The 22854-nt window shown below is 33.5% G+C and overlaps 1 protein-coding gene across 3 annotated transcripts in view; it reads right to left on the minus strand.

Moving 5' to 3' along the window:
• Window positions 1–256: 256 nt before the first annotated feature.
• The window catches only part of LOC131044256 (dihydrofolate reductase), a 37703-nt gene continuing 15105 nt past the window's right edge, over window positions 257–22854 (minus strand). For all 3 annotated transcript variants that reach the window (XM_057977553.2, XM_057977554.2, XM_057977552.2), the window contains 6 exons: window positions 1657–1819; window positions 1477–1569; window positions 1306–1404; window positions 1144–1185; window positions 670–901; window positions 257–472 (listed from right to left, as the gene is read on the minus strand). In XM_057977553.2, the coding sequence (XP_057833536.2) occupies window positions 324–472; window positions 670–901; window positions 1144–1185; window positions 1306–1404; window positions 1477–1569; window positions 1657–1776 (735 nt within the window). In that variant the 5' untranslated portion in view covers window positions 1777–1819 and the 3' untranslated portion in view covers window positions 257–323. The remainder of the gene's footprint in view (window positions 473–669; window positions 902–1143; window positions 1186–1305; window positions 1405–1476; window positions 1570–1656; window positions 1820–22854) is intronic.

Genomic DNA, 22854 nt, shown 5'->3' on the forward strand with positions numbered 1-22854 from the left:
ATGCCTCATCCTATTTACCTTCTTAGTTAGACATTCTATCATGCTTTTGGTATCTCTTTTGATATGCTTGTGTAGGAAAGTATTTTGTTTATGATTTCTAACACTAACAACTTGGCTTTTCTTTTTGTTTGTGTTTTGTTATCATTGACTAACCTTCCCTTTTTGCAGAGCATCATATATATTTGTAAACATAAGCAGTTACATGTGAAAGTAAACCTAATATTTATAATTGTATTACAATAATGAGTGACATTTTGTGGTCCTATTACATCTAATAAATCAATTGTTCCTCGTATACATATTAATTTTTATTCAATGCACAACTAAAGTTTAGAATGCAATAGTCCATCTCCTTTTGACATTTTATTTGTTCTACCATATGCACCATGAAAAGAACCAATGTTGTGTTTCTTTTGATCTTGTTTCAATATAATGTCAATGAAATGTTGTAGTAGCTTGATTGCTTGGGTATCTGTCCATCACAAACCAATCATAAAATGGATTTTTGCAAGGAATAAAATCACAATAAAACTTTAATTGCTATAATTCTTAAAAGATTGGTTCTTGGCAGCAATCATATGAATGTGCTCATATTAAGAATAAATGGATTATAAAAAAAAATGATAATGATAGTAAAACATTAAAAAAAAAAAAAAATCACATTTATACCTAATTTTGGAACTATATGACCTTGCGGGTGTGTAATAACCAATGGGTTCTCAAAGGCCTGGATAAGATCTTTGCTGAATTCCTTGACATAATCTTTTGCACCTGTGATATGAACTGAAGGGCACTTGATGGGTGGAGAATATAAAAAAGAAGACATCTCTGGATCTCTAAACTTTATTCCAGAAATAGATATTATAAATCTTATAGGAGGATGATTTTGTAGCATTAGTCCCTGCAAATATTTTATTTATAATATAAGTATAGTTTGGAGAAAATATAGTTTTAAATTATAATAATTAAAAAAAAAAAGGTTAATTGTTAACATTGGTATGTTGTGATGGTTAAATTGTGTTATTGTTTTCATCATTGGAATTCAAATTCTCTTGGAATTATATTATTGAATGTTTAAATGGAAATAAGGTCTTCAATTTGTGACTTCAAAAAAACTGTGAATTGACATGAACATTTTCTTACCTGCGGCTGGTAACAAACAAGAACTGCGCATAACATGGCACCCTAAATTTTAAGAACAACCAAAGTGAATATAATAGATGAAAAAATATTTGAATTAGTTTTTTTTAAAGAAAAATTCCTTTTGTTATTCATTCTAGTCTTAAGGCTCATATATACACACACCTGAGAAAATCCAAGCAAGCCATCAAAAGGGCCATTCTGCTCCATGTAATCAACGATTAAAGGAAATGCCTTGTCCAGGTTCTTAAATTTGGTGAAATCCTACGTACAACATGTTAAATACCAGTTTGATACTGATTAAAGAGAAACAACAAACATATTTAATATACTAACTTCGTTGTACTGGAACCACTCATAATAGGGAGGAGGAAATATTCCCTCAACTTCAGACTTCCCTGTAGCAGGAAGTGGTCCATCCAAGAAGCACTGCACCCACCATAATAATGGATTCTTTGTATAAGTCACTAATGATTCTCAAAATATTCTTTGTCAAAACTCAAAAGAGATACCAACCATATCAAGTTTTTCAGTGATTGAAGAATCCCATCTACTTATTTGCTTCTGTAAAACGCTTCCACTTGTTCTGAATCCATGTATACACAATACTCTCAGTTTCTGTCTGGTGGCAGCCATGCTAACTAATCTTTCTTGCTTGCTCTTTCTGTGAGGAAGAACTCTGAACACAAATTCAGATCTCTTAACATCCAATTTTCATGATATTCTTAAATCTAGAGGAATCAGCCAAATATTTCTTTGTAAAATTAAACTAGATCACACTATGACTCTAAACACGAATGATTCATAACATATATAACTCTGAATCATAACTCTTAAATTTTAAACATATATAAGAAGGGTCTGGGTCTAATTATAGAACAGTCAGTAGATTTCTACAATCTATGAGACTTTATATTATTAATTTTGAATTTGATTGTCATCAGACTATTAGGCAGAAAAAAAAAACCAGTAGAATTTTTATTTTATTTTTTTCATTTATAAATAATTGTGAACGACTAACGTCATAGATATCAAAATTCGTTGTTACGATAATTGAACAGAAAGAGCGAGCTGCCCACAAACCAACCAGTCTATTTGTTGGAAGAGTCTTCCAGTAATACTAAATGGAATTCTTTACATAAAAGCACTATCTATATATATGAAAGCTCCCTGAATACTTTAATGGTCGATGAAGATCAGATTCAGGCCTGGAATTTGACAGGCAAAATGCCGTTGACATGCTATTTTTTTCTAAAACGGCATAGATGACACTTCAAATTATAAATAAACTGTAAAAAAATATAATAGGTAATATATATAGTAGTTTAGAATGTTTATTATAAAAATACAAATTTATTTAGAATATTTTGAAATGGAAGGATGTAGTTGTTTCTAATTTTATAATATTTTAATATGATTTTTTAGAATAGTTCTATTTTTTCATATGAATTTAGAAACTTGCCATAATTGAAATGATAGAATATAATTGATAAAATATTTTAATATGAATTTTTACAATATATTCTATTTTTTTATATATTAATTTAGAAACTTAGTCAATTTAATTTTTTAAATATATTTAATAAGATTGTTATAGAAACTTGTCATAATATATATAATTTTAAAATTTAAATGTTTATTATTACTAAATTAGTAATTATTAATTGATTATCAATTAATGTTAATATATAATATATATTAGTGTATTAATTTAGAAACTTATTTAGTAAATTTAAGATTTTTGCATATATTACTAATTTATCATTATTTTTTCATTAAGATAATGATTTTCATTTCTTCCCAAGAAAGATGTGCATTGATTTTCATATTTTTTGACAGTTAATATTTTTCTTAAAATGTCAAATGAAAGACATTGAAATGACTAAACCGTCATCCAAAATTCATATGAGTCAAATTCCAGGCCTGATCAGAATCCCATCCCGTTCTTTTTCAGAAGAGACGTATTTGATCTGCAATTATCTGGAAAACTACAAAAGGTGGTTTGTCATACAACATGTGAAATTAATTTTATTGCCAATCTTATAAAAAAATGGGTTTCATGAGATTCTAACCAAAACTCTTCCGAAAACTAAAAAATGCAAGTCACATGAGAATTTTTTATGACGGTTTAATAATTTAAATGCCTTTCGTTTTACGTTTTTTAAAAAATGTTAAGTGTCAATTTTTTTTTTAATTCATGAAGAATTGAAGTTCCAATAAAATTCAATTGAGGTGAAAAGAAATAATTCCATCAAATAAATGTAAAAATTTAAAAAACAATGACAAATTAGTAATGCACTAAAAAAATCTTAAATTTACTTGTAAGTTTCTAAATTCAACCCAAAAATCTTGTTTATTATAAAAATAGAAACCATTTTAGATTATTTTATTACAATATTTTAAAAAATTAGAAATGATTATATCTTATCATTTCAATTGTTAGAAGTTTCTATATTGATATTTAAGACAATCTTTAAAAAATATTAAAAAATAAATTGACAAAGTTTCTAAATTTATATAAGAAAAAATATACTAAACATTCATATAAAAATAATATAAAATTAGAAACAATTATATCTTAATCCTACCATTTTAAAATATTCTAAATAAATTCATATATTTATAATAAACATTGTAAAATAATATATATATCAATATATATTACCTATTATAATATTTTACGGCTTATTAATAATTTTAAGTGTCATATATACGGTTTGTGGAAAAAATAGCCCGTCGATACATACAGTCCACTAATTTTATTAGTTGTAAAATACGGTCTAAAAGTACAAAAATGACCATATAGCCTGTCAAATTCCAGGCTTGATTGTAAGCCGCTACATCCGATGTGGACATCCCATTGAAAAAGGATACCAGTGATTTAAAGCTTCTGAATCCGTATGAGATAATAGCATGGCCGAATTTTTCACAATTTAGAGCATGTGAAATGCGTGAATGAAAGGAAAAGATTAAAAACACTGGAACTTTAGATTCATTTTGGGATTGTTTTTTATTTAAAATTTTCCACATCTTAAAAGAATTTATGCATATGGAGTCAAAATCTTTCGAAGGGAGGTTTGTAGAATTTTCTTTTATAAAATTTGACTAGATAACAATGTAATTCTTAAATTAATATAGATATCTTAAATTCGTCTATTTAAAAGTTGTTGAAAGATATCATTTTCTAGATGTTGATTTATTTCAATAATAATTTTAATTTCTTGATATATTTAATATGCAAACCAATTCTTTAAACATAATATATAACTACTAGAGATCGACTCTGCAGTGCAACAATAGTTGCAAACCCATTGTTGATAATGGGTCATTGGTTCGAGTCTCCGCTTGGGCTATTGCATGTCGATGCATGTAGCACAATCATTGGCAAGAAAATGCACTACGCTAGCCCCATAGCAATTGTCCCTTGCACTGACGAGGGTGGAATATCAATGGCAGGAGGTGGCCAGAGGTAGGAGGGCGGCAGTGGATAAAAGGTGGAAGGAAGGTTGGAGGGTGGCAACAGATCGAGGTGAAAGGAGATAAGAGGGTAGTGGAAGGAGGTAGATGGAGGTCAAAGGTGATAGGAGGGCGGTGGATGGAGGAGGGAGGGTGGCAAGTGGAGGCAAATGGAGGGTGGAGGGAGGAGGAAGAGAGGGTAATGAAGAGAGGGAGAAAGTGTATAGAAAAAGAAGGATGAAGAGGTGTTAATACTTTGAAAAAGGATGAGATGTACTCGAGGATGGGGTCCCCCCACTTCCTCTCATACTAGCCAGATAGTATGGGAGCTTTAGTTGCCTTCTTTATAAATTAAAACTCTCCCCAACTTCATTGGTCCATATAAATTCCCTTCCCTTGGTACAATTTGTTATGGAGGCTACAATGTTGCTAAAATTTTGAATAAACTTTTTGATAAAATGTAGTGAGCCTATGAAAACTTCTTACCTATGTCATTCTTTTTGGACTTGGCCATTCTAATATTGCCTTGATCTTGTATGCATCCATCTTGACAACCTCTACAAAGATTACAAAACCCCAAAAAACTAAAATTTCTTGCATAAACATGCATTTCCTCAAGTTTGCGTAAAGTTTCTCTTCTCTTCACACTCGTAATATGACCCTTAAGTGTTGCAGGTGCTCTTTCTTACTTTTTCTAAAAACCAAAATTTCATCAAGATAAACTACTACGAGCTTACCAATGTAAGGTCATAGCACAATATTCATTGGTCTTATGAAGGTACTAGGTACATTGGATAATTTGAATGCCATCATCATCCACTCATATAATCAATCTCTAGTCTTGAAGGTTGCTTTCCATTTGTCTCCTTCTTAAATGCAAATTTGGTGGTAGCCACTTCGCAAATCAATTTGCTAAAATATTTAGCTCCTACAAGCATATCCATCATGTCATCCAAGCAAGGTATATATAACTTTTATTTGATGGTGATTTTATTGATGGTTTTGTTATCTATGCATATCATCTATGTGCCATCTTTTATTGGAGTTAACAATGCTAGTACAACACACAGAATCGTGCTTTCCCTTACGACACCTTTCTTTATAAGTTTTGTCACTTATTGAGCTTTGTATGTTGTATAGGACTCATCCTATAGGTTGTCAGGTTAGGTAGTGATTCCCTTAAAATTAGATCAATATGATGTTGAATATCTATTTTTGGTGGTAGACCATTAGGTAACTCATATGGCATAACATCAACAAACTCTTCTAGTACTTATGTTGCTTCTGTAGGTATTGATACTTCTTCATCTTCTCTTCTTTGGTCCATTAGTGCATAATAGAACCCTATTACCTTCATTTCTTTGATAATCTCTTTTACCGTCAACATACTCTTAGCCTTCCCTTCATCCTTGAGGGGTAGTAATATTACTTCAAAGTCATCCTTCCATAAAGTATATGTATTATTCTTCTTGGTCATGTATAACGTTTCTATCATATTGTCATGGTCTTCCCAGTAACACATGGCATGCATCCATTCAGATGTCATCACACCATATTTCATATTTATAAGCATTCCCTATTGAAAACTTGATTAAGAATCACTTATTGACAATGACTTCATGTCTCTTTTTCAACCATGCAATACAATAGGGATGGGGATGTTTTTCATAGTGTTAGTTCAACTTTTCTGCCATTTTCATAGAAATCATATTTTCACAATTGCCACAATCAACAATGACTTGGCACAAATTTCCTCGTAAGGTGCATCTGATTCAAAATATATTTGTTTGAAGTCATGAACCTTCACTATCACTTGTTTGAATTTGATCTCTTTCAAGAATCGCCATTGCTCTTCTCATCGTAAGATTCTCTTCAACATCTAGGGGAACTTGAGATTTAGCCCCTTCTTCTTCCTCAGCTTAGGCGAGGTTCACTATGGGTTGCTCTCCTCATCTCTACTCTTGCATGTTATATTTTGAGCATTCAAATGCTCTATGACCCTCTTCTCTACATCCAAAGCAAACAAAGGCCATTCGTTGCGTTTCTCATCCTCTATCACCATTGTATCATCTACCCCTCTAGAATTCTCTTCCTTTTTGTTGATTTGATTGATTTTGGTGGGTATCTTCTTGTCTCTTTGTTCCTTGGGATGATTCTCCTCGACTATAATTAGAACCATCACATGATGGGGATAATGTACCCTATCTCGCTCCTCTATTACTCTGAAAATACTATCGACTTTATTTTTCTTCTTCCTTTAAGGAAATTTTATATGCCTCTTCCATACTAATAAGCCTATGCATGCTCAATTAATCGTGGATAGAAGACTTTAGGCCATTAATGTTAGGGTTTCAAGCAGATCCAAAGCAAATATGAACTAACAATTATATGCAGATTTAAATACAAAAGATAAAGAAATAAAACAAGACACAAATAACACAGAGATTTAACGTGGTTCACCCAGAATGGGTTACGTCCACCATACACAGCCGTCCAATCTTTCTTATTATCCAGCAAAAACAATACATCAACCTTACAATGCCTTAAGCATCCCAGCCGCTTATAACATGCATTTTTAGGGCAACAAACAAAGTCGGCCTTTTTAGGGTTTTATTACAATGTCGGTTTTCATCAACGAAAAACGAGAAAAAAAATTTCTCAGGGGCTGCCGCCCCCAAACCCCTGCCCGGGGCCCAGCCCGGCCCCGGACCCCGACAAGGATACGTGTTGAGTGTACAGTACTTTGCTGATCAGTCGCCACATTTCAACAATCTCCCACTTGGAGACTGATCAGGCTCCACACCGAACAATCTCCCACTTGGAGACTGATACTACACGACACCACTGTACATGCAACATCCGCTGGATAAAACACTAGGACTTGACTGGTATAAATTCCACAATTATCAATCAAGAAGACCAACAGAAACTGATGAAGGAATCAGCTTCTTCTGTGGAACTGCCTTTGTGAACATATCGGCAGGATTCTCACTTGTGTGAATTTTCTCAGGCCGTAACTGACCCTCCTCCAAAATAGTCCGGATGAAGTGGTACCTGAGCTGAATGTGCTTTGTCCTTGAATGAAAAGCAGAGTTCTTTGCAAGATGAATGGCACTCTAGCTATCAGTATACAATGGGCTATCCTCTTGTGTTTGACCCAATTCCTTCAGAAAACATTGCAACCAAATCATCTCCTTGCTGGCTTCTGTAGCAGCAACATACTCAGCTTCAGTGGTTGAAAGTGCAACAACCTTTTGCAGCCTAGAAATCCAACTGACTGCAGTTCCCCCTATAGTAAAAACATACCCTGTAGTACTCCTCCATGAATCAATATCACCTGCTAGATCAGAGTCAACAAATCCACTCAGAGCAGCATTAGATCCTTTGAAACATAATGACTTCGTAGTAGTTCCTTTCAAATACCGAAGAATCCATTTCACAACATTCCAATGTTCCATACCCGGATTACTCATAAACCTGCTCACAACTACCACTGCATGTGCAATATCTGGCCTTGTGCATACCATTGCATACATCAGACTGTCAACAGCTGATGAATATGGGATGTTAGACATTTTATTAACCTCTTCTTGTGCCTTTGGGCACATCTCCTTAGTCAATTTGAAATGACTAGCCAAAGGTGTACTAACTGCTTTTGCATCCTGCATGTTAAATCTTTTCAACACCTTCTTTATATACTCACTTTGGGACAAATTCAAGGTTCTATTTTTCTTGTCCCGTGTAATCCTCATACCAAGAATTTGCTTAGCTGCACCCAAATCCTTCATAGCAAATGACCTGGCTAATTTTTGTTTAAGATCATTTATATGTTGCAGGTTAGACCCAGCAACAAGCATGTCATCAACATAAAGCAATAGGATAATATAACTGCCATTATCAAATCTCTTAAAATATACACAATGATCAGAATGACATCTATGATAACCGTGTTCAGCCATGAAACTATCAAATTTTAAATACCATTGTCGGGGTGCTTGCTTTAGGCCATACAGACTTTTCTTCAACCTGCACACCAAGTTCTCCTTACCTTTGACCTCATATCCCTGTGGTTGCAACATGTAAATTTCCTCCTCTAGATCTCCATGGAGAAATGCTATTTTGACATCTAATTGTTCAAGATGTAAATCATCTCCAGCCACAAGACTATGTATAGTTCTAATTGAAGTCATTTTTACAACTAGAGAAAATATTTCATCATAATCTATACCCTTTTTCTGTGCAAAACCTTTTACCACAAGTCTGGCCTTATATTTTTTCTGACCTCCTTCCTCCTCCTTCAGCCGATAAACCCATTTGTTAGGCAAGGCTTGTTTTTCTGCAAGTAAAGGGACTAAGTCCCAAGTCTTATTTTTCATCAAGGAATCCATCTCCTCTTTCATGCCTAGTTCCCACTGTTGTTTGGCATCTACCTGCATTGCTTCTTCATATTCTTCTGGTTCACCAGAATCCATTAATAAAATAGAATACAAAGAAGGAGAAAATCTTTCAGGGGGTCTACTTGTCCTCATAGAATGTATAACACTTGCAGGAGTTTGTGGGACAATCTGTTGTTGCTGAGCATCAGGTATCTGTGGCATTTCATTTTCAGGAATCTCATCCAACACCACATATTCTTGTTTGTCCTGTTCATGCTTCTTTTCTTGCATCTATTCTTTATACATAACCTTCTCATTGAATATGACATCTCTACTTCTAATTATTTTCTTATTTTCAAAATCCCATAACCAATAGCCATATTCATCTATCCCATATCCAATGAAGGTACATTTCTGAGATTTAGCATCAAGCTTGGTTCTGTTTTCTTTATCAACATGGACAAAAGCTTCGCAACCAAAAGTTTTTAGAAAAGAATAATTTACCTTTTTACCAATCTATGCCTCCTCTGGAATACCACCATCCAAAGGGGTTGAAGGTCCTCTATTTATCAAATAGACAGCAGTATGCACAACATCTGCCCAAAAATGTAAGGGCAATCCAGCATGCAATATCATGCTCCTCGCACATTCCATGATAGTCCTATTCATTCTCTCTGACACACCATTTTCCTGTGGAGTTCCTGGAACTGTCTTCTGCTTTCGAATCCCATTTAAGGAGCAGTAATCTTCAAATACTTTGCTGCAATACTCACCTCCATTATCTGATCTAAGACACTTCAACCTTTTTTTCTGTCTCATTCTCAACCAAAGCTTTCCATTTCTTAAAAGTTTCAAAAACATCTGATTTTTGCTTTAGGAAATATGCCCATGTTTTTCTGGTTGAGTCATCAATAAAAATAACATAATAACAAGAGCCACCAAGAGATGATACCTGAGCCAGTCCCCATACATCTAAATGTACAAGCTCTAACTTCTCACTCTTCTTCTCTTTCCCAACCTTGAGAAATCTGACTCTTTTCTGTTTACCATAAACACAGTTTTCACAGAACTCTAAATCAATCTTCTTTAGTCTTGGCAATAGATTTTTGGAGTGAAGGATTTTCATCCCTTTCTCACTCATGTGCCTAAGCCTATGGTGCCACATTATCGAATTTGTTCTTGCAACATTTATTGTTGTTGTCCCTGCAGTAACTTTATCTATAGCAGCTAAGGTAGAGTAAGTGTTACCAGTACACAGATATAATGTGCCTACCTTCGCACCTTTAGCTACTACTAATGATTCTTTAGTGACCTTCCACATACTATCTGAGAAGGTAACTATACAACCTTCACTACCTAGTTGCCCTGCAGAAATTAAATTTCTTCTTAAATTAGGAACATGTCTTACCTCCTGCAAAAACCAGTCATTACCATTCTGCAACTTGATCTTTATCTTTCCTTTTCCAACAATTCGACAGGGCTCATCATCACCCAAATATACCTGTCCAAAATCACCTTGAACATAATCTAGAAAATATTTTCTATGGGGTGTAGCATGAAATGAAGCCCCAAAATCTATTACCCAAGAATCATTAACATTATCCAAACATAAGATTAAAGCATCTTGTAAAGTATTACTTGCAATATTAGCTTCCTTACTGTCATTTTCATTTTTGTCTTCTTCTTTTTTTTTCCGAGACCAAGAGTCTTTCTTTAGATGACCAGGCTTTCCGCAGTACTAGCAATCTTTCTTTCCTCTAGATTGAGAGCGTCCTTTCTTTGACTTCCCTCGTGACTTCTCATTCCCAGGGCCTTTTCCTCTTTCCTTTGATCTTCCTCTGTTCTCCACATTCAAAACACTACCCGATGATGTTGAAGTCTCACCTATACTTTTCCTTCGCATTTCCTCGCTTAGGATAACACCAACAATATCATCAAATACCAAAGTATTTTTACCAGAGACAGAGTTACTTACAGCCATAACCAAGCTATTCCAGCTTTCTGGCAAAGAACATAAAATCAAGAGAGCCCTAACCTCTTCTGCAAAGGTAATTTTTACCAAAGACAATTGACTGGTAATTGTATTAAATTCATTTAAGTGCTTTGCTATAGATCCTCCCTCACTCATTTTCAAATTAAACAAACGCTTCATAAGAAATACCTTATTCGAAGCCGAGGGTTTCTCATACAACTTAGCCAATGTTGCCATCAAATCTACAGTTGTTTTTGCTTCTGTTATATTAAATCCACATGAATTGACTATTTCTAGAAATAACTTGTATAATCTTGTACAATAGACAAATTTTGCTTTAGGTTTTGAAATCTATAGGAAAAAACTTCTCTTTCAGTGTCTTCTCCATCTTGTCTCAAGTTCTTATCTTCTCCTTTCCTTTTCAGGTTCTTTCTTTCTACAAATGATCCTACCAGATCATTGCATGCCCCTTTGACTTGGTGCAAGCAAATTTTACTTTCTTTTCCTCTATCATATGTGTTGGGAAATAAGGTGTCTCAACCTTAGTGATTCCAAATTATGCATTTATTTATATTTTATGTTTTCCCATGGTTATTTGGCACTAATGTAATTAAATAATTATACTATAACATAAGGGGCGTCGGTTTTAATAGTTAGCACTTTTGCCACATGTCAGTGCTTTAAAAATCAAGTGTTTTGTTGTTAAAAGATGCCCATGAAGTGGTATAACACAAAAGGCCCGTTTTTAGAGATTCTATAATGGATTCTATGACAACTATAAGGGCTAAAAGTGGGATGAATCATTTTGGATGTGAGAATAGTTATTATGACATGCCTAAGAGAATCCTTACATTTGTTATTAATATTTATGACACATATAAGAGTATCTCCTATATTTGAGGTATTCTTATGACAAGTTGTAAGAAAGTGTAATGTCATGTAAGGGACTACGATTGGCATGTAGGGTGCATATGAATTTTTACCACGGTTTTTTGGAACCTTGTTTTGCCCCATGGTAATGTTTTATGGTGTTATTTTGAGCCCCCAAGGGTTTATATACTGAGAGGTCAAGTTCAAGATGAAATAAGTTATTTTATACATACATAGATGTTGAATTGAAGCAAGATTGAGTAAATGTTTTTCTATTGTAATCTCTTTGAAGAGTAATACAAATTTTCCCTCTTTTCTTGGTGGAGTTCTCTACCAAAAGGGTTTCTTCACATAATTATGGTATTATGTGTTTAGTTTTCTATGGTGTTATCCTGTTGTTGTTATAGCTGATTTTATTTCCATTAAATATACACTGTTAGATCTGATTTATAGTTTGATTTGAAGCTTCTATTATTGTTGTCTGCCTCTTATGTTCTAACAATTTGTTTCCATTCACAAAATTTCTCCATGTTGTTCAGCCAATCTACCAACTCCTCTAGTTTAAGACTATTAACATAATCTGATACTTAAATTATTATCCCATCATTTCTCCCTTCTAATTACTTGAGCATCCTTTCCTCAAATACTATTTCATTTAATTGCTATTCCACTTGTTTGGCTTTTGCATGTTTTCTTGCGCCTCTTCCTTGGCCTACTTCATCATTAGAATAATCTCCTCTTTGTCTTATTCTTTGATTTTACATCATTTTTGCAAGATCTACTACTCGCATATGGAGGTTTTGCATACTCTATGCATTTGTGCAAGACCTCCTCTTCCACTTCCTCTCCCAACCATCTTCCTACTCTTAATACCAAATAATACAGTCAATTCAAAACATAAATGACACCATTAATAAAAACATAAGGAGATACTAGAATGGATCGATTTTCCGTTCACTATTCTCCTAAAATCTGTTTGTACAATCCAAAGAAATTACCATATCAAGTAATCCGAAATTACCCTTTTTGGCGGTTTTTGACAACTTTTAGAATTTGCCATTTTTTTGGTGATTTTTAAAGTTATCTAGAAAATCATAAAAAATTCTAAATATCTAAAAATCATATCTTGGACACAATTTTCCAACTTTCTAAACTAATAACAATCATGAATTCAAAAACTACTAAAAAATCAACTTTCTAAAATCTAGGAAAAAAAGAAAATGCTCTATTCTAAATCCCTACATCAGCATGCTTCGCCAAATGAACCAAAAAATATTATCATAAGAAATAGTGATGCAAGAGCATCCCTGGTTCATGGCAATCTTGCATCAACCAAAAACATTTACTTTCAGTTTGTTTCCTATTTTGCAGTTTCAGCAGTTCTTTTTGCATTTCTTGGAATTTGCTCACCGAATCTTGCGAAGTTGGGATTTGTTTATGGACGTGTTCTTCTACCTTATCCTATGTCTGCAGGACGTTTGGATATTTTTATGACAAATTACCGCTTCCGAAATCTAAGATAGTTTTCTAGCTTATAACACCGGAACTGCTTGGACCTATGTGCCATTGGCGAATCTTGCAGATCATTTATGTAGCTCATGGAGGTTCAATTCGTTGTTTCCAACGTTCCTCGACTTGTGGTCGACCTTCTCTTGGGTCTGCACTTCATTATTTAGATTTTCTAGAGAGATCTCTTTGGAAGAGGTCGACCTTGTTGTTTTACACGTTTCATCTTGTTCATCGGGATTTGATTCATCTTGGGCCGACACAGATCATTCTTGATCATATAAATCAATGTAATCAAGCATGTAGAAGGGAGTTATGAGAATATAGGAGAATAATCCTGAGGTTAGGGGGTTTGGAGTTGGCTTGTATTCTTGCTTGAGCCCGAATGTTTCATTACACGCATGTTTTGTACTTAGGCCTGTGAGTCAAATCTTGTGATCCCACATGTTGTTGACAGCCTGTACCTAGTTTTCATGATATAATATAGTTTGTTTTTGCATTGTCTCCATCACATTGAGTTGTTTCTATTGTGTAACTCTTGTTGCACGATTCAAACTGTTCTCTTTGAGGACTCTCCACCATGATTGCACTGAGTGGTATCAAAGCGAGTTTTTGGTCCGGAGATTGCGGAATCCTGTTCGATTTTGTTGTAGGGTGGCAGATTGAGGATCCAACCTGTAGCTACGGAGGACTAGCGTAAAGACAACCCAGAGAAATGCTAATGGTGCTGGAGCGCGTGGAAATGCATATCCTACCATGATGGAAATGTTGAGAGGAATTATAGCCCGATTGGAAGTTGTTGAAATGACCTAAAGAAGAGGTTGACATGTTGAAGATGTAAGTGATGATGATGAAAAAGAAGTGGTTGGATTTCAAGGAGTGAGTCCACCGGCAAATGATCTAGATGAAGAAAGGTTTATAAGAGCATTGTTAAGAGCGAATACCAGACCACAATTTACCCCACTGGACTATAATGGTAAGTTGGATTCAAACGAATCACGAAGATGGAAAAGTATTTTGAGTTTGAAGGCACCAAGAAAGATAAGAAGGTAAGATTTGCTTGCACTAAGTTGAAAGGCCATGCATCTCTTTGATGGGAACATTTGCAGGTTGATAGACAGAGAAGAGGTAAAGAGAAGATCAAATCTTGGGAGCGGATGGTTAATAAGTTGAAATCAAAGTTTACGCCTATTGATTATCAAGTGAATCCATTTTGAAACTTGCAGATGCTGAAGCAGAAGGAATCTATTGTGAAGGAGTATACTGAAACATTCTGCAAATTGAATATCTAATTTGGACATACTGATGATGAGATTGAACAAGTTGCTAGGTATCTGAATGGGTTGTGGATGACAATACAAGATAAACCTAGTTTGATCAAGTTGTAGAGTGTTGAGGAAGCCTATCAATATGCCTTGGGTGAACCCAGAATAGTGGGTTACATTTTTTTGCCAACTTTGACACTGCAATATTCATTTTCAGAAAAACTTTAGATTCAAACACCTATTACTTCTAAACCGTAAAGAATTTGTAGATGATGTGAACTAGTGATTTGTGTCATTTTCTATGTAGATTCTAAAAAAAAAAAATTTGATAATTTTTGGAATCAATTTGCTTCCATTTTTCTATCTCCCTTGAAAACATTTTTTTTTCATAAAACAATATTTTTAAAGAGTGACACTCACTTTGTATAGCATAATTTTTTTTCTATAATAGATATGAATGTGATTCTTTCGAATTTAGTTTTGTAACATCCATATCTAGTGTTTTCAATTGGTTTTGTAACATTATCTTCAATATTTCTTATTTTATTAAGATTTGAAGTTGAATTATCAATAATTTTGACATATGTCCATTTGATATTACATAACGTGTATATGTAACGAAAATTAATTATTTTATTACCTACCGCGTAAATATTTTTCAGAATTTTTTGGGTGATGTTTACTATTTTTTGATAAGCATTGAACAAAGAAGTTCACGTTCGTTGAAAACCCTACATTCATAAGAAATAAAATAAAAATATATATTAATCAAATTAAATATATTAAAAATTATACTAATTGGAAAGCTTATAATAAGGGCTAAATACTTAAAAAAACAAAACTTATAGATGCAAAGGAGACTCTATTGCAAGTATGATTTATAAGTAGGGAGGTTCTATCCAAGAGCCTTTGATCTAATTCTCTTCAATTAATTACTTCAAATGGGATATCTTAAAGCTTAAATCATTATATTTTCTAAAAAATGTATCATTTTAGCAAAAATTAGGATGTACAAAAAAGTGGGAACCAACATTGTGAGTTCACCCTCCTAAAAGCAGAAGAAAAGTTGAACAAAATACATGAGCAAAAGAAAACAGGTAGAGGTGGAAGGTTTCCTAGAGGAAGAAGCTATTCCGGAGGAAGAGGACCCTGCACAGATCATAATAAAGACAAGGAAGTTAGCAGAGATGGTAGTTCCTACTGGAAGGATGATAGAAACTTTTACCAAAGAAGAGAACCTAATGGTTACCAGAATGTGGGTTATGGAAAAGATGACAAAAGACAAGATAAAAGAGTGTTTAGAGGAACCTTCTTTCAGTGCGGAGGAGAGGGACATTTTTCTTTTAAATCTAAGAAGGCAAAGAACACTGGAAGAGCGGCATTGGCAAAAGAAGACCATATCGAATCAACTAATAAATCAGAAGATAGAGAATTGTTGGTGATGAGAAGAGCTTTGTGTCATACCGGAGATGATGAAGAGCCCTTGCAGAGGAGAAATTTGTTCAAGACTAGATGTAAAGTATCCAGTAAGTGTTGTAAAGATATTATTGATAGTGGTTGTTCAAATAATCTTGTTTCAGAGGAGATGGTGAATAAGTTGAATTTGGAGAGATTGAAACACCCTAAGCCTTATCAGATAGCATGGGGATGATCATAAGATACTAGTAAGTGAGCAATATTTGGTGAAATTGAAAATTGGATCTTATCATGATGAGTTTTGTGTGATATTATCCTATGGATATTTATCATATTTTGTTGGGAAGACCTTGGCAGTTTGATAGACAGGCAATGCATGATGGGAGGAAGAACATATGCACTATTTTTGAAAATGGGATGAAACAAACCTTGTTACCCTTGGAGGAGCCTTTGAAAGTTGAAGTTTGTACGAGTGCTAGAATCTGTTTGGTGGATGGAAGGAAGTTCTTGGATGGGATGAGACATGATAATGCATGTTTTGCTATAGTCCCTAACAAGACTGAAGATCTGGAGCATGAAGAAGAAGAACCAGAGGAGATAAAGGAGTTGCTGACAGAATATTGAGATATCATTTTAGATAATGTGCCTGATGGAGTACCCCCTGTGAGAAGTATAAGTCATTGTATGGACCTGGTTCCCGAAGCTAGTTTGCCTAATAAAGCATCACGTTGAATGACATCAGCAGAGCATGAAAAGATAAATAGATAAGTGTGGGATTTGTTGAGGAAATATTTTATCAAAGAAAGTTCGAGTCCTTGTGTAGTGTCATCAATGTTAGCACCTAAGAAGGATGGACAATGGAGGATGTATACCAACTCTAGAGCAATAAACAAGATCATAGTGAAGTACACATTTCCCTTGCCTAGGATGGATGACATAATGGATTGTTTGAGTGGATCCAAATACTACACAAAGATATATTTGAAGAGTGGATATCCTTAGATAAAAATCAGAGAAGGAGATGAGTGGAAGACAACATTCAAGACAAATGAAAGATTGTATGAATGGTTGATGATACTTTTTGGATTGACTAATACCCCAAGTACTTTTATGAGGTTGATGAATGAGGTATTGAAGAAATTTTTGGATAAGTTTTTTTATTGTATATTTGGATGACATTTTGATATTCAGTAAGACCAAGGAAGAACATATGTTGCATTTGAGACAAGTTTTGCAGAGGTTGAGAGAAGGAAAGTTGTTGATAAACATTAAGAAGTGCAGTTTCATGAAAGAAGAGTTACTCTATTTGGGATTTGTATTATTTGTGGATGGATTGAAGATGGATCCTGAGAAGGTAAGAGCAATTGTTGAATGGACTACACCTATGAACATTGGAGAGGTGAGATCAATTCATGGATTGGCTAGTTTCTACCAAAATTTTATCGGAAATTTAAATTCAGTTTGTATCCCTATGACATAAGCAATAAGAGGAGATAAGAAGGATTTCAAGTGGACAACCAGAGTAAATAGGAACTTTGAATTGTTGAGGCAGAAGGTGATAGAGCAGCCTATGTTAGCTTTGCCAAATTTTAGCAAAGTATTTTAAGTGGACTATGATGCAAGTGGGAATGCAATTGGAGTAGTGTTATGTCAGGAAGGAAGACCAATAGCTTATTTCATTGAGAATTTGAATGATGCAAGGAGGAGATATTCTATGTATGATCAATAATTTTATGCCATAATTCAAGCATTGAAGAAATAGAGAGATTATTCATTGCCTAAGAAGTTGGTGTTGTATACTGATCACCAAGATTTGTAGTATTTGAACAGTCAGAGTAAGTTGAATAAAAGACATATGAGATGGGTGAAATTTTTGCAGAGTTATACCTTTGTGTTGAAGCATAGAAGTGGGAAATCAAATAGAGTTGTTGATTCTTTGAGTAGAAGGAGGAACTTGCTAACAGAGATGAGAGTGGAAGTATTAGATTTTGAAGAATGAAAGAAATTGTATGAGGATGACCCTGATTTTGTAAAATCTTGGGAGGCTTGTAAGGAACCGGTTAAGGTAGATAGAAGTAAGTGGTTGGACTATTTCATTCAAGATGAGATGGTGCTAAGAGGAGTTCAGTTGTGTATACCTAGGAGTTCAATGAGAGAGAATCTAGTAAAGGAGAAGCATAGTGGAGGATTAGCTGGACACTTTAGTGTTGATAAGGGAGTGGCATTGACTAGTGAGAATTAATTTTGGCCTCAGATTCATAAGGATGTCAAGAAATTTATGCAGAGTTGTAGGATTTGTCAACTTGCAAAAGGTAGTAGTCAGAATGTTGGTTTGTATAAGCCTTTGATACTTCCAGAGAGACCTTGGAAAGACATAAGCATGGATTTCATACTTGGATTTCCTAAGACACAGAAAGGAAATGATTCTATATTTGTGGTGGTAGATAGATTATCGAAGATGGCACATTTCATACCTTGTAAGAAGACAACAGATGCAATGCATGTTTCTAACCTATTTTTCAAGGAGGTGGTGAGATTACATGGATTACCTAAGAGCATAGTTTCAAACAGAGACACTGGGTTTGTTAGATATTTTTTTAGAAGACTTTGGAAGAAGATAAAGATAGACTTGAAATTCAGATCTACTTTCCACCCCCAGACTAATGGACAGACAAAAGTGGTAAATAGAAGTTTGGGAAATTTGTTGAGATGCTTAGTTGGAGACAAAACCGGAAGTTAGGACTTGATCCTTGTGCAATCTAAGAGTTTGCCTACAATAATTCAGTGAACAAGACTACCATTAGAACACCTTTTAAGATTGTTACTAGAGTACACCCTAGAGGTATATTAGAGTTGAGGGACATCACTAATGAAGGCAAGAGGAGTGTGGAAGTAGAAGAATTTATAAAATATATGAATGCAGTGGATAATCAAGTTAAATAACATTTGGAGGACATGAACAACAAGTATAAGGAGAAAGTAGATGAAAAGAGGAGACAATAAGAAATTTGAAGTTGGCGATGAAGTGATGGTATATCTGAGAAAAGAGAGATTCCCAGTTTGAACCTATGATAAGTTGCAGATGAGGAAGTTTGGACTTTGTAAGATCTTAAGGAAATTCAATTCTAGAAATGCATATGAAGTGGAGTTACTAGATAGTTTGGGTATTTCACCTATATTCAACATTGCAGATCTACATCAGTACCATGAGGCATAATTCAGTGAGTACAATGGAGCAGACTTGGAGAAGCAAATACTCTAGAGGGAACCAGATCAGATTGAAGACATTTTGGACAATAGGATTGGGCGTAGCACCCAAAGAAACCAATACAGAGAGTATATTGTGAAGTGGAAGGGCAAACCAATTGAAGATTCATCATGGATTTCTCAAGAAGAGGTAGACCGTCTTGGTTTTCCTCTGACCTCAACAAAGTGAGGGACTCACTTTTTCAACAACCTCGGATGTCTGATGCAGGAGCATCGATGGTTCATGGTAATCTTGCATCAACCAAAAACATTTTCTTTCAGTTTGTTTCCTATTTTGCAGTTTTAGAAGTTCTTTCTGCATTTCTTGGAATTTGCTCACCAGATATTGTGGAGTTGGATTTTTTTCATGGACATGTTATTCTACATTATCTTATGTTTGCGGGACATTTGGATCTTTTTTTGGCAAGTTATTGATTCTGGAATCTGAGACATTTTTTTGGCTCAGAACACCGGAACTGCTTGGACCTATGTGTCATTGGTGAATCTTGCGGATCATTTTCATAGCCTATGGAGGTTCAATTTGTTGTTTCCAACATTCCTTGGCATGTCGTCGACTTTCCCTTTGGTCTGCACTTCATTATTTGGATTTTCTAAAGGGATCACTTTGGCAGGAGTCGACCTTGTTGTTTTACATGTTTCATCTTGTTCATCGGTATTTGTTTCATCTTGGATCGACACGAATCATTCTTGATCGTATAAATCAATGTATTCAAGTATGTAGAAGGGAGTTATGAGAATATAGAAGAATAATCCTGAGGTTAGGGGGTCCGGAGTTGGGTCACATTCTTGCTTGAGCCTGAATGTTTCATAACACACATGTTTTGTACTCAAGCTTGTGAGCCGAATCTTGTGAGCCCACATGTTGGTTGTAGTTTCTAATTGATTTTCATGATATAATATAGTTTGTTTCTGCATTGCCTCCATCACATTGAGTTATTTATGTTGTGTAACTCTTGTTGCACAATCTGGTTTGTTCTCTTTGAGGACTCTCCCACTATGACACCACCAAATAGTTATTCTTCTAAAGTTCAATTATGGGACCATGGTTGAAATATCTACTTCATGACTTTTCTTCATCTTCCTATAGGAATCTCTAGAGGATGACAACCTTTTAAATGAATTCTTTGAAGATGCACTCCATCTTTACGTCATTGCATCCATGATTTTGAAAAGACGCCATATATTAATAAGGAGAACAACATAGTTATTTTGTGAATCAAGGATTATATAGAAACACAAGGAGGAATAACCATATACTAGAAGAAGAGAAGATCATAATTGTTTTACGAATTGAGGACTCTTATGAATTTTGTCCTTTGGAAGGAAAGATTCTAGAAAAGTTCACCCAAAGATTAATTAATGGTAAGGAAATTTAAGTGGATATGAAAAAATAGACACTCGTAATTATTTAAGAAAAATCCTAAGATTTATGAAAGAACTTGATAACCCAAGGTCTATCTATTAGCATCAACTAATCCTTAAGAAGATGATTAATGTAAAGAACGATTTGGAATAGGTTGAATGCTAATTACCAATTTATTAACATCTATTCACATGTCATCATCACTACAACACATTTCTTTTCAAACTGAACTCAATATAAGAAACATTTGGGTGACACAATAGCATTGAGTTATTAGTTAATAGTACTAAACTGGGTGACACAATAGCATTGAGTTATTAATGAATATTAATAAATTGGGTAATAATAGATTGACATAAAAAGTAAATGGTGGATGTGGTCAATTGATAACTTTTTTTAAGATTTGAATATATAATATATAGGTCTTAACAAAGATTAAACATCAATTCATTTATTATCACATTCATATCTCAAAATGATAAAGAGTTGTTTTATTTAAAAGAAATACAAAAACATCTATAATGAATAAATCAATCAAATATTAAGAAGGGTTGAATATGACATTGGATTGGGCTTCACAAACTATTGATGGGTGTTGTATTGACAATAGACATGACCAAGGAATGTAACTGTCTTTCTCACAAATGTTTTATTTATAAAGAGGCACCAAGTCTCTAGGATGACATGCAATGGTGGTACTCATTACATTTTTTTTTAAGTATAAATATCCGTCCTCATGAGTCTTCCATTTTACAATGGTATTCAGACCCAACAAGTGGACAATATCTAAGATGGAGTAGAAATAAGAACTTGCCTATTGTGTAATAATAGAATGGTGGCAATTTATGGAATGTTGGACTTATATTTATATCAAATACAAGGTCAATCTCATAGTAAATAGTCTAATTCCATATATAGTACGAATACAATATCAAAGTATCTACAATCTGATTTTATGTCAAGAATGAAGACAAGCTTGGTGTCGACAATCTAAATCCATATCAAGTATGCAAAGAATTGACAGTCTAAATACCTTGTTTAAAGAGGTGAGGCCGGACAAAGTGACACGATTTTGTCGATCTAGATTCACAATAGAAAATCTGAAACCAAACTGACTTAAAACTTCTTGAAACTTTTATGAAATAGGTTGAACAAAATGACAAGTTTTTTGATCGACATCCATATTTGAAAATCGATACTAAGAAAGACTTAAAACTTCTTAAAGCTTTCATGAAACCCTTAAATCTCCAAATTAAATTTATGCTACATTAAATTCTTGTTGCTATTTTTAATCTCATAGACTAATTATTCTTATGAAACATTATTAATATCTTTCATTTATACATATTAACAAATATGATGATCAACCAAAACATAACTTTTCAAAGGAAATAATAGATTTAATGTACAGACTATATTGTTGCTTTTTGGTTTTATTATTGACTAAAATAGAAATTACATCAGCGATGTATCTACACTACACTTTTTGATTTAATCTCTTGTATATCTGAATTTATATAAACACTTTTAAGCAGATGAAAACTGGAAAAGGGAAAAAAAATTAGATGATAAATGGCCTCTTTCACCTGTTGCTCTAATGACCTTAACAAAACTATAGAACATCTCTGGTTCAGGCCTGGAATTTGACAGGTAAAATGGCCGTTTTTTCACTTTTGAACTGTATTTGACAGCTTAAAAAATTAGTAGAACGTATGCATTGACATGCTATTTTTTTCTAAACCCATATAGATGACACTTCAAATTATAAATAAACCGTAAAAAAATATAATAGGTAATATATATATTAGTTTAGAATGTTTATTATAAAAATACAAATTTATTTAGAATATTTTGAAATGGAAGGATTTAGAATATGGAAGGATGTAGTTGTTTCTAATTTTATAATATTTTAATATGATTTTTTAGAATAGTTTTATTTTTGGATATGAATTTAGAAACTTGTCATAATTCAAATGATAGAATATAATTGATAAAATATTTTAATATGAATTTTTATAATATATTCTATTTTTTTATATATGAATTTACAAACTTATTCAATTTAATTTTTTAAATATATTTAATAAGATTGTTATAGAAACTTGTCTTAATATATATAATTTTAAAATTTAAATGCTTATTATTACTAAATTAGTAATTATTAATTGATTATCATTTAATGTTAATATATAATATATATTAGTGTATTAATTTATAAACTTA

The sequence above is a fragment of the Cryptomeria japonica genome, chromosome 3 (assembly GCF_030272615.1).
Source record: "Cryptomeria japonica chromosome 3, Sugi_1.0, whole genome shotgun sequence".
Classification (NCBI taxonomy): Eukaryota; Viridiplantae; Streptophyta; class Pinopsida; order Cupressales; family Cupressaceae; genus Cryptomeria; species Cryptomeria japonica.